This window comes from Leopardus geoffroyi, chromosome B1, assembly GCF_018350155.1.
Source record: "Leopardus geoffroyi isolate Oge1 chromosome B1, O.geoffroyi_Oge1_pat1.0, whole genome shotgun sequence".
NCBI lineage: Eukaryota > Metazoa > Chordata > Mammalia > Carnivora > Felidae > Leopardus > Leopardus geoffroyi.
In genome coordinates this window covers 146896669-146913222 of record NC_059327.1, presented here as the reverse complement: position 1 = coordinate 146913222, position 16554 = coordinate 146896669, and the positions used below count along the sequence as shown (strand labels likewise).

The following is a 16554-nucleotide window of genomic DNA, read 5'->3' as shown; positions in this document are numbered from 1 at the left end:
CTATTCAAAACTGAAAAACAAAAAATAAGGTTTTTAGTGTCTGCATTCTTAAAAACAACTAATTATAAAATCTGAGTAAGTTGATGCTGATGCTACTAGAATTGATATTTTAAATGATTTTCTAAACTAAAATTCCCCATATTGCCTAAATCTAATCTAATTCTTTGAAACTTACATGCCCTGACTACTAAATTATTTTTCTTAATCTACTTTCTAGAAATACAATAGGTATTAAACATCATATTTCTCATAACTGTCTTATTTCAATAAAAAAAATCTTCTCTCCTTCTCTGTAAATATTATACTACTGAACAGTACCAGGATGGATACCGTTAGGCACTGAAATGGAGCATCTACTTCTTGGTGAAACCACAGGTATGACAGAAAGAGCAACTGGGAGGAAAGTCATAGTGACTTACCTGGCTTCCAGCCCTCTAATACAATTCTAGAACATGTAGGCCATGCTTTTTTTTTTTTTTTTTTTTTTTTTTTAAATTTTTTTCAATGTTTATTTATTTTTGGGACAGAGGGAGACAGAGCATGAACGGGGTAGGGGCAGAGAGAGAGGGAGACACAGAATCGGAAACAGGCTCCAGGCTCTGAGCCATCAGCCCAGAGCCCGACGCGGGGCTCGAACTCCCGGACCGCGAGATCGTGACCTGGCTGAAGTCGGACGCTTAACCGACTGCGCCACCCAGGCGCCCCGGCCATGCTTTTTTAAAAGATATTTAACCATTGCCTCACAAAAGATATTAGATATTAACAATTAAACTCTAGAAAAAGTACTGTATTCTCCTACCTACCCTTTGATACAACCAGTCTTCTGATTTAGAATGACATTTTTCAAACATGAAAAATAGAAATAAGAACTAATAGTAATGTATTCACAACATGAAGGCAAGCAATGCCTGTTTAACTTTTAATTAAAATTCCTAACACATACATCTTTGCCCAAAATAATTCATATTAATAGTTAATACCAATAACAACAGCCACAGCTACCACTGATTAACCATCCATTATTGTTGAGGGCTACATTCAACAATTTTCATATATTATTTCTAATACTTACTATAATTGTGCAACATATTTTAATTCTTCATTCACAGATAAACTGAGGCTCAGAAAGGTTAAATATTAATCTAAGATAACAGAAGAACTTGAAATTTTAGAGGTACTATTAACATCTGTCTAAATGCAGTATAGTCTCTTCTGATTACATCACATTGACCTAGGATAGGCACACATTTCATAGTATTGCGTCTATTAATTCAGTGCTGTTGCTTCAAATCAGATATTTGTCAATAATCCTTTAGGTCTTGTTAGTTTTAAAAAAAAAAACGTTTAAGTTTATTTATTTATTTTGAGAGAGAGAAAGCAAGCACAAGCTGGGGAAGGGCAAAGAGAGACATTAGGAGAGACAGAATCCCAAGAACGGAGCCCACGACAGGGCTCAGGACTCACTAACCGTGAGATCATAATCTGAGCTGAAATCAAGAGTCAGACACTTAACCAACTGAACCACCCAGGTGCCTCAATTTTTACGTTTATTTTAAACTCTACTATCCCACTAGTATGGCATTTTAACAGAAACTGGTGGTATCTGAAAATCAAACTAGGTAATAAGTCTCAAAAGGCAAGATATCATTAATCTAGAATCTAGATTATTAAATTAAGATTATTTATATCCCTGACATTTCCCTAGGGGAAATTTCTATTATCTCTAATTCAGATAGTTGGCCTGGCAAAAATAAATATAGCCTTTCTGAAATTTGGTTAAAAAAAACATAGATTCTCAAATTTCCTTTCTCTTCCAGAAAGGGAACTTGTATACTCAACTTATAAAAATATGTCTTTAATAACAAATTACCTTCAGATTTCATAAAAGCAAACAAACTAGAAAAGCTTCCCATGCCATAATTTCATTGACTTTAGTGGTCCAGCCTATTATGAAACAAAAGTTGACAGAACATTCAACTCATTCTCTCTTCCATATTGTAAAAATATGATTTTGCAAAATAGACCTTAAGGTCAAATTCTTATTTTCTTTTTTGTTTGTTTGTTTAAATTCTTTTTAATGTTTATTTATTTTTGAGAGAGAGACAGAGACAGAGCACAAGAGGGGGAGGGGCAGAGACAGAGGGACATGCAGAATCTGAAGCAGGCTCTAAGCTGAGCTGTCAGCACAGAGCCCGACACAGGGCTCGAACTCATGGACCACAAGATCATGACCTGAGCCGAAGTCAGAAGCTCAACCGACTGAGCCACCCAGGCGCCCCAGCATTCTTATTTGCAAATGTGTCTATGACATATCTATTATTCTCTGTCATGTCAATATATTTCATTTTAAAAGTTTGAAAATAGTATTAATAACACACAATTGAGATACTTCTAGAAGGCAAAAATATTTCCAAGTTTTCACAGAAGCTACAGAAAAAATCATTTTAATGTGAAACTATAAAAGAAGTCATAAATAACTGGTTAGGGACACAATACTGCACTAGAATAAAATAATACCTATAACATATATTCTGCTACATGTTTTAAAAAAGGCGGGCCATATTTCATGATCTATAAACTTCTCTTGCTACCTTCACATTATGCAAGAACACATCATAGTCACACTCCCTTAATGGATTGGGAAAGTTGTTTTCATCATACCTTAAAATTACAGATAATTATTAAGCCTCGTCAAAGATGCCTACCTCCGTAGTAGCAGTCATGCGACATGTTTACAGGAGCCCGTTCTACTGCTGATCTCTTGTAGACAACATGAATCCTTCCTTTTTCTTCTTCCATCTGCTTACCTCTTTCCAAAGGCTCAATGAAATACTCATCATTATCACTTTTTATCATTCCAGCCTAGAGAAAGCATAAAATGTGTTAATTTTGAAAAGAAGTATCTGCCACCTTTAGCTCACAAGTACCTTTTTAAATGGTAAGAATATAATTTGTGAAAATGAATGCTTTTTCTTTCTACTTTTGGCTAAAAATTTAAAATGGTTAAGTAATTCATAGAAGGCAGAAATTCATATACGACAAGAATAAAATAATTCACATAAGGTATAATAAGAAATTTAGGGTACGAAAAGAAAATTACACAACATACAAATTTCATCAGACTGCAGAAGAAGTGCATTTATATATTCTACAGGTATTTTATCTCTAAAAGAAATCTTACAGGGGAAATAAACTCAAGAAATGTCTCTTAATATCCCATAATAATCTGCTGTACGTGCATGCTTAGCATTTTTTGTAACTTGTTTACATTTTCCTTCTAAACCATTATGGTATGAGAAGAATGAGTTCCATAGTGCACTCAGTAAATAAATGTATTTCTCACTTTAAATAGCCTCTTTAAGATTCAGTAAAAACCTTGCATTTCCAATATTTATTAATTAGAAGAACTAACTCCTATTTGTCCTATCTTAATCTAACTTGATGATTTTACTCATGTTTTTTCCTCCTCAAGTTTCATCCCTCCATACTAAAAAGGTTATCCTTGTATTCATTGCCTTCTACCTCTCTAATATTTAGTCTTTTTCTGACTGTTTCACCTTTTACTTAGAAAATACCAGGACTATATTCAGTACTCTAGCTGAATAGAAATGATGGTTTTGTCTGAAACTGGTTCATTAGGTGTCAAGTCCACATCATAGTCAAATAGTTACTGCTTACATTTCTACTTTAAAGGTCATACGTCAATAGGTAGTATTAATTTAAATTTCACTACATTTATTGGAAAACCAAGTTGAAGAAATAATGTGTCGGTGTGGGAATTATAATTATTTTGGAAATATACATTGGATCTAGAAGTAAGTCATATTTTTCATCTGAGACTCGCAGCTTATTCTATATTTTCAAATACGGGATCATTGGCTCTCATAGAACATAGGCGGTGCCTTACGGATTCTCATCCCCTCTAGCTGTTGATCTAATGGCTCCACCACTCTCTGTTGAGCAACACAGAAATGAAAGGTAGATACATGCTACAAACAGCATTTGTTTTCAGCAAACGTGCCTCTGACTGTAGCTTTTCTATTGCATTCAACTCTGTTCCCCAGTTTCCATTCTGACTTCTTCTACCTGGTTCACTCTGTCCCCTCCTTCCCCTGAGTAAGCCTCACAGGGAAATATTAGAAGCTAAGGTGTCCCCACATACACATCAACAACCACCTCCTGGTATGCACAAACAGCCCTTGAACCTACGTGACCACGTCTCACAAGAAAATATCACACTTCCTTCACCATGCTTAGTCTTTAGCTTCTTGAACAAACTTCTAGCCTTCATTAAAAAAGAACACTGAGGGGCGCCTGGGTGGCGCAGTCGGTTAAGCGTCCGACTTCAGCCAGGTCACGATCTCGCGGTCCGTGAGTTCGAGCCCCGCGTCAGGCTCTGGGCTGATGGCTCAGAGCCTGGAGCCTGTTTCTGATTCTGTGTCTCCCTCTCTCTCTGCCCCTCCCCCGTTCATGCTCTGTCTCTCTCTGTCCGAAAAATAAATAAACGTTGAAAAAAAAAAAAAAAAAAAAGAACACTGAGCTAATGGGCCTTCAATAGTAATGCTGGTCTTCCAAACACAACTCCCATATTTGGAGTTGTTTTCTCATCTGGTCAATTACTCTTCCCCGACTCCTGTACTGTGAAATACAGGGTTTTTCACAAGAGGCCTGATTAGATCTTTACCTACTGTCGAATATAATTTCCAATATTTTCTCATGATTTTCAATTGTCATTTTAATCTATTTAGCATTGGTGTCCTATTCTTGTATCTCTTTTTACCAGTAATTTCAACATCACTGTTTTTGTCCTTAGCAGGCATGTATGGTTTAGTAATGTTCACAAAACACATCCCAACTAAGCACAAACACAGTAAATATATAACGCATCAACCAGCAGTACCACGTCCTGGGCTTAAATGTCCAGTCTCAATGCTAATGCCACCCTTTGGTGGTAGGCAGCATTAACTGGCTTTATCTTGAAAACACTGGCCTTTTGATATCTATTTAAGTTTACAAATTGAGGTTTATCAACATGAGGCTTCAGTATTCATCCTTGTTCTAGTCTTTTCTGTGCCCCAAATCCATCTAGTCACCAGGTTCTATAAAGTTTCTGAGTTTCTTATCCCATCCTTCTATTTCTACCACCACTTTCTTAGTTACAGACCTCATCATTGCTCATTTGGATTACAGAAACTGCCTCCTATCTTGAGACTTTCCATAAATCATAATGATTCTGCCAGATGAGTGCCTGACTGTGGATGGAAACAGTAGTCACTGAAGCAACCCTGCGCAATGGGCAATAGCTGGTGGGGACACTTGAAAGTGATGGGGAGGCAGTGAGGATTAGCTCACATGCCTTTAAAAAACATTTCTACATACCTTCTACTGCAAACATTCAAATCCCAGGCCCCGTGATATTACTTTCCCCCACTAAGCCAGATCCCATTTCCTGGCTCTCTTTTTGCAGTTGGCTGTGAACCATGTTACTGTATCCTACCCAGGAAAGTCAGTGGTAGTGGTGAATACCAAGAACAGGACTGGCGCATAAAAACCTCCCATGCGGGCTTCCTTATGCTGTTTCCCTTCTCACTGGGCAAATACAGGTAACACAAAAAATTTGATACAGCTAAACTTCTCCCTTAGAAGGCAATGAAAATTTAAGCCAGGTTGAGGTGACGTCAATGACAAGGCAATGCTGGGTCACACAACTCCATGGACAAAAATTCAGAGAGCCTACCCTTTCATTCATTAACTTAAGCAAAGTTTAATGAAAAAAGAAGTTTATCTAAAGCACTATACTAGACACCATAGTAAATAAAAACTTCTCAAAGACATGGTCTGTTTGCTCCCTAGTTTAGGGCAAGCTAGTCAAATGAATAAAATCTATGCCTAAAGGTATTCAGTGAGGTAGGTTATGGTAAGTCCAAAAAATAAGTAATATCACACTTGAAAGTCAAATCAAGTGAGGTGTTTTTTCCCCCCACAAGCTGACTATACACAGCAAATTGTCAGTAGGAGCTGCTAATTCTATACCCAAAATCATCTAAAATCTATTTCAAGTGAAATCTCTCTATTCCCCATGGGGACTTCACGTAGGCCATTGCTATTGTTCACACTGTCTCACATTCTCATAGAGCACCACAGCCAAAATTTCTCTTTCACACTATCATATTATTTTAGACAAACCAGAATGTGGTAGCAAATGGACAGAATGTGTAATGGCTCAACACATGAGGTGCTTCACTCTTGCTCACACAAAAGCTCGGGGCAGTTCTAGGTCAGCTACGAGGGGACTCTGTTGCATATAGCCTTGCAGGTGTCCAGGCTGACAGTGGTTCTAGCATTTCCACGTGGGCTCCCAAGTTTTCCCAGTCAGAAGGGAAACACCTTGAAGAGCCCACATGGGAGGTTTTTATGAACTAGCCCTAGTCGAGGGGCTATTCACCACTATTTACCACGTAGCTATTCACCACTACTACTTACTTCTAAGTATAGGATAGAGTCACATGGCCTAAAGCCCACTGCAAAGAGAACCCAGGAATGGAATCTGGTTGTGTGCCCAGGGAGAAAAACAAATGGATTTTAATGAACAGATGGCAATCTCAACTTCAAATAAGATCATGTCATGCATTTGCTTAAAACACCTCAATTGCTTCCCATTGCACTTAAAACCACACTCCTTATCATGGCCTTCAAGGCCTGCATCATCTGGTCCTGCCATCAACCCCACGCAGCGCCATTCTCACCAGACTTACTATGCTCCGGCCTTCGTGGCCTTTGTTCAGTTTCATTTCTCCTGCAATATTCCCAAGCTCTTCACAGCCTCAGACCTTTGAAATGGTTTTGGTTCTACTTAGAAGGCTCCTCTTCCACCACATCATACTTCCCTTAGCTGGCTGTTTTTCATTCTCCAGTCTCAGCTTAAATGTTACACTTTCTGACTTCCTTACCCCTTCCTATATTAGGTACCCCCCCATCCAAATCAGGGCCCATCTTAGCCTAATGTTCTGACCCGGAGAGGTGTGTTCTTTTCTCTCATGACCCTTAACACAAATTCCAGGTCGTTTTACCTAAATGTTAAATTTATTATCCTCTGTCTCCCCACAGCACTCTCAGCTCCTGAGGCAGACTCTCTTCTTTCATCTTGGTCTCCATAAGCACCAGCACGACTGCTAGTACAAAGCATATTTTCAACACACTTTTTAATGAAAGACTCTAGGAACGAATGATATAGGCAAAAGGTTAACAACTTTCCAGACTTGTAATGGTCTTTGAGAGGTGCAAGGACTGCCATGCCAGTGGTTTGAGAGAAGGCACTAGAAGTGAGACAGTTCAGGCTTGAGCAAGGTTCTGAAGTGCAAGGGCCCCACACATGCCTGAAAACAGTGAGTAACCCACTTGTTCAGACTAGAGTCTGTGTGGGGCAGTTCTGGAAAATGATGCAGTGGAGAACGGTGGCCCCTCAAGTCTGAGCTTTAACATGCAGAATGGAGACCAACCACAACCCCGGATTGATCAGCAGATGAGAAGAAAGTGGCCTGGGAAGACTGATCTGGCCATTACCTGCCAGAGGGAAGAAAGGCTAGAAAGCAAGCAACATGGGCTAAGTAAAAGCCCAGGTGGCAGAAGTGGCAATGGAAGGGGAACGGCGGGGGGGGGGGGGGGGGGGGGGGGGGGGGGAAGGAATGAGTAATTACAGGAGAAAATAAATACTTGGTGCCTTTTAAAACATAAGTTCCTCTGCTTTCACAGACTCCCCTTACGAGGATGGCTGGGCTTCCCCTGCTCTTGGCATCACCACATCCTGGGTCAGTGTCCTTATTCCTTCTGCCTGGCTCCACTCCAGCCACAATGGGCTCCTTGCTGACCCTGTTTTTCCCACAAAGCATAGCCTAGATGACTGTCACCCTTTCAGATCATGAGCTTCACCAAGCATGGACTTTGTCCCATTCACTGCTGCCTCCCTAGGCCCAGAACAGTGCCGGGGTCAAAGTAGGTGCCTAATATTTGAGGGAGAGTGGGAGAAGAAATTAATGTAAGAAATAGGCAAGTGAAAATAAAACATCTTAGAAGGACATTGAAAGGGAATGGCAAGAGGAGATGGGAGGAAAAACAGAGTACTGTGTCCTGGGAATCTAAGTAAGTGAGAGTGTTATCAAAATAAAAGTAACTGCAGGGGCGCCTGGGTGGCGCAGTCGGTTAAGCGTCCGACTTCAGCCAGGTCACGATCTCGCGGTCCGTGAGTTCGAGCCCCGCGTCGGGCTCTGGGCTGATGGCTCAGAGCCTGGAGCCTGTTTCCGATTCTGTGTCTCCCTCTCTCTCTGCCCCTCCCCCGTTCATGCTCTGTCTCTCTCTGTCCCAAAAATAAATAAACTTTAAAAAAAAAAAATAAAATAAAATAAAAGTAACTGCAGTCAAGAAGGCACAAAGAATGAAGACTGTGGGAAGGAAACTAGACAAACAAAAATATTGATTTAGAGTAGTGGGGGCTGAAAAGGTATTACAAAGAGTTATGGAAGAACAAGCAGTCAAACCACATAGATTTCAGATCCTAGTCAGAGCCATTATGGGTAGATTTTTCTGCTGCTCTTCTCAACCACACTATATTGATTCCTCTCACTTTTTCTCACCAAATATAGGGTGACTATTCAAAAAGTACTCATGCTTTTCACTTTTTTTTTCTTGTTTTTCTGCTTTGTTTTGAGATATGGAGAGTGCACGTGCGTGCACCAGCTGGGGAGGTACAGAGGGAGAGGGAGAGAATCCCAAGCAGGCTCCACAATGGAGTCCATGCTGGGCTCTACCTCATGACCTTGAGATCAGGACCTGAGCCAAAACCTGAGACCAGGACACTTGACTGACTGAGCCACTCAGGTGTCCCAATACTCATGTGTTTAGACCAGGTCACCCCAAGCAAAAAATCATCAGTACTGACAGTTAAGTACTGAAGGCTCTTTTATCCACTGATATATTCATTTAGAGAGTCATGCATTCAATGAACATTGTTGGAAGCTCAAAGACCATGCACTGTCACGCCCCAATATTAAATAATGCGCTCCTGCTCTCAGATCCCTAGTTTTATTTCACAATAGAATACAACAGAGTGACTTGAAGGAATAAAACCCAATATATAAAATAAAGTCTCAGACCATGGCATTCTAAGTACTGGTATTATGTATCCTGCTGCCAGGTATTTACAACTTTTAAATTATAACGTGGGAATTTTTAGAAATGTCACACATAAGATGACATATGGTCCTGGAAGATTCTGTTAAACAGATGCAATCATTTCTAATCCATCTTTAATGTTACTTAAATGATGTATGATATCAAGATAATATTTTGTAAATTTCCCTTTATGACACATAGCCCTCCACATTTGCCATTCTCTAGTCCCATGTAACAATTCAGGAAATATTTATTGTAGTTCTCAAACTACTTTCCAAATTTTAACACAGATTAATTTTTAAAATATTTATTATGTTTAGTACAGCATCAAGCACATTATATTAAACACATTTTATTGTTTTAATTAAGTCTTCACACAGGCCCTTTGACAGCATTTTGGAGGGGATATTTATAAAACAATGATCTATGCTAAAAATCCAGCTGCATAATTCCCCTCTCATCTGGTCAACTCTTCCAGCTACATCACTCAACAGACACTGCCAAGAATCCAGAATTAAGCCAAAGAGCCTCTGAGCATGGAAACAGCTATCACAAAGGCCACACTCCTTACTCACTAGGAGGGGTCCTCACGGCCATATTTGACACCCAGTTCTAATAAACCAGGTTAGATGGTTTCCTAATTCTCATCAGAGTATAAATGGCAAACAAGAATAAGGGGTGTGGGGTACAGGGACTTTCAGATGAGATAATGTCTATGAATGCCCTTTGTAAACTATAAAGCCCAATAAAAAATGTAAAACTCAAGTCTCTATATGTTAATAATAACAAACATCAGTCACAAAGAAAGGACTAAATTGTGTTAACTTGATTTAAAAAAAAAAAAAAGTATAAAAGATATTTTAAAGAGTTCCAACAGGAATTACTAAGGTTTTCTTGAAAACTGGGTCAGATAATCTAAAAAAACTTATGCTATGGAATTTTTAATTGTGACACCTAAATACTGCTTGACTACAATGGTTCTTGAATCTATTAAGGAAGGAGAGTAGGGCCTGATAGATTCTGGGGGATGCCAGGAAACATGTGCCAAATACTATATTATTGAAGCTGAAGTCAACCAAAATCCATTATTCTGTGCTAAATTTGCCTCCATCTTATACTAGGTCATAGCATAGACAAGCAATTAGTTTCAAATGTCTATTGTGTTTTGTTTTTTGCTTTTTTAAGGTCTATTAAGTTTTAGACTAGTTTAAACTTAGCTTAAGTTAAATGTCGAGAAGAGGCACTGAGAAAATTTTATATTAATGTTGCATGTGTATGTATGTGAGAGAGAATAAGTGGAAATACGATGTTCAAAAAAGACTATCCTTATACCTTAGTGGTACAACAACTCCATCTTAACTCACTAAGTTTCCTTGAAAACACATTTTGAGACTCCCACTTCACTCTGTTGGTTCCTCCAATATTTATTTTATTAGTGTACCCATAGACACATTGCCTGGTTTCATTTTTTCATTGGAATGGACAGATGTCATTACATGAAGATGATTTCCAAATCTTTCCTGAATTTCAAGGGGGTGTCTCAATGATCCCCCCAAATTTCTACAAAGAAGGCATTGAGGAAAACAAAATAGCTGAGAAAAGCAAGAAAACAGTGAGTAGAACTGATTCAAAGCTGTACTTGGTAACCAAAGACAGCATTTCTTTCTTACATTAAAGAAACTTAATTATTTGGGATGCATTTGGAGAGAGTTTACGAAAATTAAGAAGTAGCTAAAATATCCCCCGAGCCATGTCATTGATTTCCATGAAGTCCTCACCTATTCTAAAGCCAGAATTAATCTGTACTCTTTTTGGAGTCCAGCATTTTATCTGTATTTCTAAAGTACTTATCACTGTCAATCTTTTATTATAATTATTTATGTTAACTGTGCAAATGCCTGGAAATTAAGAGATGCTGAGTAAGGTGTCAGCTGAATCAAAATATCTGTAAATCTGATTAAATCCCAGGTTTATATTTGAGTTTGGCTGGCATTTCATTCAACAATATTCCTCCTGGATGACTTCTGAATCCCAACAACATTTAACATAATCCCCTACAAATTGCTAAGATAAAATGTATATTTGCAGAATCTCCTCTATGAAGGAAGGGAGTAGGCTGTCCAGTCAGGCAAGTATAATGATTGGAGCCCTGAATTAAAAAGAAAAAAAATCACACCACCTTGACCAAATTAATTAACACTGATTCAATTAACTGCTAAAGCAAATGGATCTAACCTTAACCAACAACACTAGATATAAGCATTTCAGTTCTTCACCTAAAAAACATAAACCTCCAACCCTCTGTTGCCCGATTCTTATCAAAATCTAGGTTGCAAGAAATAAAATTCTAGGAAGATTTCCTGAAGACTAAAGGATTTTCTGTACTCAGTCTAGTTCCTCTAATTTGCTCTAATCTCCACTACCAGCTCCCGCTTCCATTCAGCCAGGGCACAGTTATTTGGGCCCCTAATAAAACTGTTTTCGTTAAACTATGCAAAGTGTTAAAACATCAACCAGTTATGAAGCAGATTAGGCAGAAATGCCTTAAGAAGTTCATTATTGTAATCACAGCATGTTTGTTGGTGAGGACCTCTTTCAGTACCATATATTGTTTGCTATGCTATGTGAGAATCTAGAAAAAAAAATCTCTCAGATTTTAGTAACAGGAACAGTTTTACTTCTTCTGAGAAACTGGCTCATTTTTATTTCATTAACACTGTATATTATGGAACTAGTCAACAGTGGTTAGCATTATCCAATATTTCACAAATATGCTGCTACAGACGTACAACAGTCATAATAAGTTTGGTGCTACATATTGATAAAAGTAAAATATCCAAAAATGTTAAAAAACATAGTTGAATTTTTCTTTTGTGGAAGGAAACTGAAAAACTAACATCACGCAACACTCTTAAGTACCTTTTGGAATTTAAAAGTCAACGTAGGGATTGAACAATGTAAAAAGAAAGTGGGTGTATGATGACTCACCCGTAGCTACTATGCTAACACAATTACAGAGGGAAAGGATGGGGTACAAAAGGGAAGAGGGAGAAGGCTGTGAAGGGGATTGAATTTCAAGATGGGTGGGAGGAAAGTTTCCCTGATCCTCACTTTCAGAAAGTCTTAAAAATCTCTAGTAAAATGGTTTTCATAAGTGTTTGACATTTATGGACTCTCTGGCATATAAAATACTGTATTCGCTTAAAGAAAAGCTTCATTCCTCTTCATAAAGAGAATAAATTACCCCCTAGTGTATCTGATTTAGTTTTTCGTGTTGATTTTTCATGTTAAGGCATTTTATCTAGTAATTTTCGCAGGTCATGATGAAGTTTCCAAGGACATACAAGAAAAATGCTAAAAAAGAATAAAAAAAAAAAAAACATAGGTGACTAAAAAGCCCTGATAAAATCAAAGACTGCAAACATTCATTTTATTAACATGGGCAGTTCAGAAAACTGACCTCTCTTACCAAATGCTCAGGATTTCCTTTATGACCTTGCCATTAACCCACCAATATACCTAACCACTAGGCTTAAAGATAAGATGAACCTACCTTGTCTTAGAGTAAAGAAGGAACCTAGTGTGGCTGACAAGATTTGGGTTCTGGCCATAGCTTTGCTACTAACTAGTATGACTTTTGAAAAGCCATTTAAGCTCTCTGGAGCTCAGTTTCAGAATCTGAAAAATGATGAGTCTTCCTAGATAATCTTTAAAATGATCTCCAATTAAATGATCTTCCAATGCTAGAGATGGGAATTTGAAAGGCTCTTCCCTGCCAACATCCCAAGACCCACTTATTCCCATGATAAATAACTTAAAATATGATTATAAGACTAATGTAAAGTAGGTCGCAAACTTCAGTGTGCCAAAGAAATTGGGTCCCAACCTCAGAGACTTTCCATGTTCCAACCCAGAGAGTCTGATTCAAAAGGACTGGGATGGAGATCAGAAATCTGCAATTTTAACAAGCACTTCAGATCCTGCAAATAGTAGTAGTCTGGAAATTATAGTTTGAGAAAAACTGCTTTAAAAAATAATGTGCCAATCAAAATGAATTTCTGGATATTTATTCCCTTATGCTAAAACAAATTTTAAGAAGATGACTATTTAAAGGAAACATGAGTAAATGGAATCCGTGAAATGAACACTGTTATAATTAAAATACATAATAGTCATCTATTAAAGATACAATAAAATATGTATACACTTCTCAGGTTTTTAAGAAATTTGCAGCATAAGTCAGGGTGTCTTAAATTAACAGTTAAAAGAAACAAGTAAAAAGTATATTCTTTCATTTAGTAGAAAATAAATATCTACTAATGTCACAGAAGAGAAAAAGCTTTGTAAATTCAACAATTAAAAAATAGTTCAAAGGGAATACAAAATCCAAAAGAAACTAACTTTTTGATCTTAGAAGTTATTCAAAATAGCATTATAATTTATACTAAAATACATAATCATTCCAAACCTCGAGTCAAGGAGATTAATTATTAAAGCTAGGATTGCATATACTCTATTTTGAGGACACATATTGAAGATGTACTGACTTTCTGAAAAGATAAGCAAGGTTACAATTAACATTAATAATGTGAAAATTAGTAACAACAGGTATAATGTAAAGTATAGAAATTCTGCTTGTAAATAGGAGTTCAATCCAGATCCGTTCAACTATTCCTTCAGCACTTCCTATTTTTCCGCCACTGGGTGAATACTGGCAAACCCACATCATGGTCAATGCCTCCTAGGGAAGTGTTTCTTAAACTTTAAAATGTAAATGAATCACCTGGAGATCTTGTCAAGGCAGATTCTGATTCAGTAGTCTCAGAGTCTATATTTCTAATAAAGTCCCAGGTGATGTTAAGGCTTCCGGCCCCTGTATAATACTTTGAGTAACAAGGTCTTGGGTCATTTCAATCTCATCGAGTTAAACAAAGGAAAACGCATGAGTCAGACATAGCTCAATGTGGCAGATTTTATTTTCCAAAGATGGCCTACAACACAATCTTCCATCCCACACTGATTTTGTCAGTATGACCTTGACACTTCCTATCAAGAGGTAGAGTTTAACTGCCCTCCCCTTGAATCCAGGCCAGCTTTTCTGACTAGTAATTAAAATGATGTGGTAAAGATGTCATTACATGATGTCTAAGCCTAGCCAGGGAGAAGCCTTGCAGCTTCTGCCTCAGGCCCATGGAACACTCTCTCCCCACATGTTCCCTCTCAGATCCAGCTGCCACACTGAGAAGTCCGAGCCATATGAAGAGGCCATGTGCAGGCACTCTGGTAACAGTCCAAGCCTGCGTATCACTCAGCCTAGCCACCAGACACGTGATTGAAGACCAGTTCCATCGCATCCCAACGCTCAGCCACTCAACTCACTCCTGTCTTTTGAGCATTCCCGGATGAGGACCCAGAATTCTGGAGCAAAGATAAATCATCCACACTGGCTCTCTTTGAATTCCTAACACACAAAATCCATGAACATAATAAAATAGTTGTTATTTGACACCCTAATTTTGGGTGGTTTGGTACACAACAATGGAAAGCTGGAAGAAAGGAGTTAAGACAGAAGTAGAACACCCAGGGAACAAAGCAAACACTTGATCCTTACAGAGTATTTTTGAGTGTTTACACAAGGTTGTGTAGCAAAGAGAGGGAAGGTTGGGTGATAGAGACAAAGCAGTCCAAAACTGTTACAAGAACACAAGGGAAAAGTCTGGCGGGAAAAGAAGGTGAGTCCTGAGATGAGGTAAGAGATTATTAACAGGAATTGAGTGGGAACAATAGCAAAGGAAATTGGAAGGCATCAGCAACAAATAAAGAGTAACCAATTAGACAGAAACCCGAGAACATACACAGGAATTTAGAAATAGAACATGGACTGGTAAGACTTTAGGATGGTTTCTGGTTTATTCAATGAAAACTCTTTTATCCGACTAGCCAGTATACCCATAAGGCAAAATATAAATCAATCTAAAGAGAACAAAGGGAAAGTTGTAAGGAGAGAAACAAAAGTGATACAAATAGAACACCCATCAGGCATATAAATAAGGCTAGAAAGGAGAATTATGGCCCAATGGCTACAGTAACTCATGGAATCCTGTGATCCTTCCTCTGCACAATAATTTTTGGGTCCCTACTAAGGGTCATTCACTGTTCCAAGGAACTGGGGATATAGTGAGGAATATGACAAAGTCACCACCCCATAAAGCTTAAAATACTAGTTAAAACAATAAACACGTAAGTAAATGATGTATTTTAATATAGTGAAAAGTGCTGTGAAGAAAATAAAGCAGGGTAAAGGAATAGTGCTATTCCAACAGAGGGAAATGGGGAAAATCTAGAAGATGTGTATATATTGAATATAACCAAAAAAGAGCCTATGAAGAGCAAGTAGTAATGACAGAAAAAATCCCAGAGTTATTATGGATAAAGTAACCAACAGAGGAGAAGAAAGCCCAATATAGCTTCCTAACCAACCACAATCCACCAAGTGTTCTGGTCAGAAAGTGGGGAGTCATTCTTGATCCTTTTATAGCAAAAGCTTCTGGTACTCACAAGTACCTGTGTTTTACTCATCTTTCTAGGCACACAGGAAAACTATATTCCCCAGCCTTCTCTGCAATTAGATACGTCCAGATACTACTAGCCAATGGAATGTGGACAAAAATGATATATGCCACTTCTTAGACTGGCCTGTAATATCCTCCCCCAGCATCCTTCATGTCAGATGATGGAAGAGAAAGGTTAGGAATTTGTCTTTATTTTCCATCCCTGCCACACCCCAGATCTGACAGCGGTACCCGTCAGGTACCCTTTACCATGGCCCCAATTCTAATACCATTTCCCTGCCTTACCCCTTGTGGCCTTGGGACAATAATAACATCCAGCTCTTGATAGGCTCTGGGTGCCTCATCTTGGTTCCCTTATCCCTGCCAGTACCTCTTTAAAGAGTCCCTTTATGAAACTCTTCTCACTTAAACCTCCTACAGCATGTCACTGCTCCCTACCAGGACTCTGACAGATACTCTACTTCATTACAAATTTAAATAAAGAATATCACACTTAGGCATTAAAGAAAGCTAGTAAAAATGACAGAACTTTGAAACTGAGAGTGAGCTTGGAAATCGCCTTGCGTCCTTCCACTTTATTTCATACCGATGGTACCAACAGCCAGTAATGCAACTGCTCTTTTACACTTTCTATATAATCATAATATTTAGCTTACACCAAGAGAAAGTAAATGCCAAAATTTCATATTTTTTAGGATATTTATTTATGGTATTTGTGATATTTTTAGGGGAAAAAATAACAAGATCCAATTCTTGAAATTAACACAGAAACTAGTTCTCCTTTGGAACAGCAGCCACCTCAGCTGGAACGAAG

At 38.2% G+C, this 16554-nt stretch overlaps 1 protein-coding gene across 2 annotated transcripts in view; it reads right to left on the bottom strand.

The window, feature by feature from the left end:
* ADAMTS3 (ADAM metallopeptidase with thrombospondin type 1 motif 3) overlaps positions 1 to 16554 on the bottom strand; it is a 263903-nt gene that overhangs the window by 143879 nt on the left and 103470 nt on the right. For both annotated transcript variants that reach the window (XM_045473790.1, XM_045473791.1), the window contains exon 4: positions 2706 to 2862. In XM_045473790.1, the coding sequence (XP_045329746.1) occupies positions 2706 to 2862 (157 nt within the window). The remainder of the gene's footprint in view (positions 1 to 2705; positions 2863 to 16554) is intronic.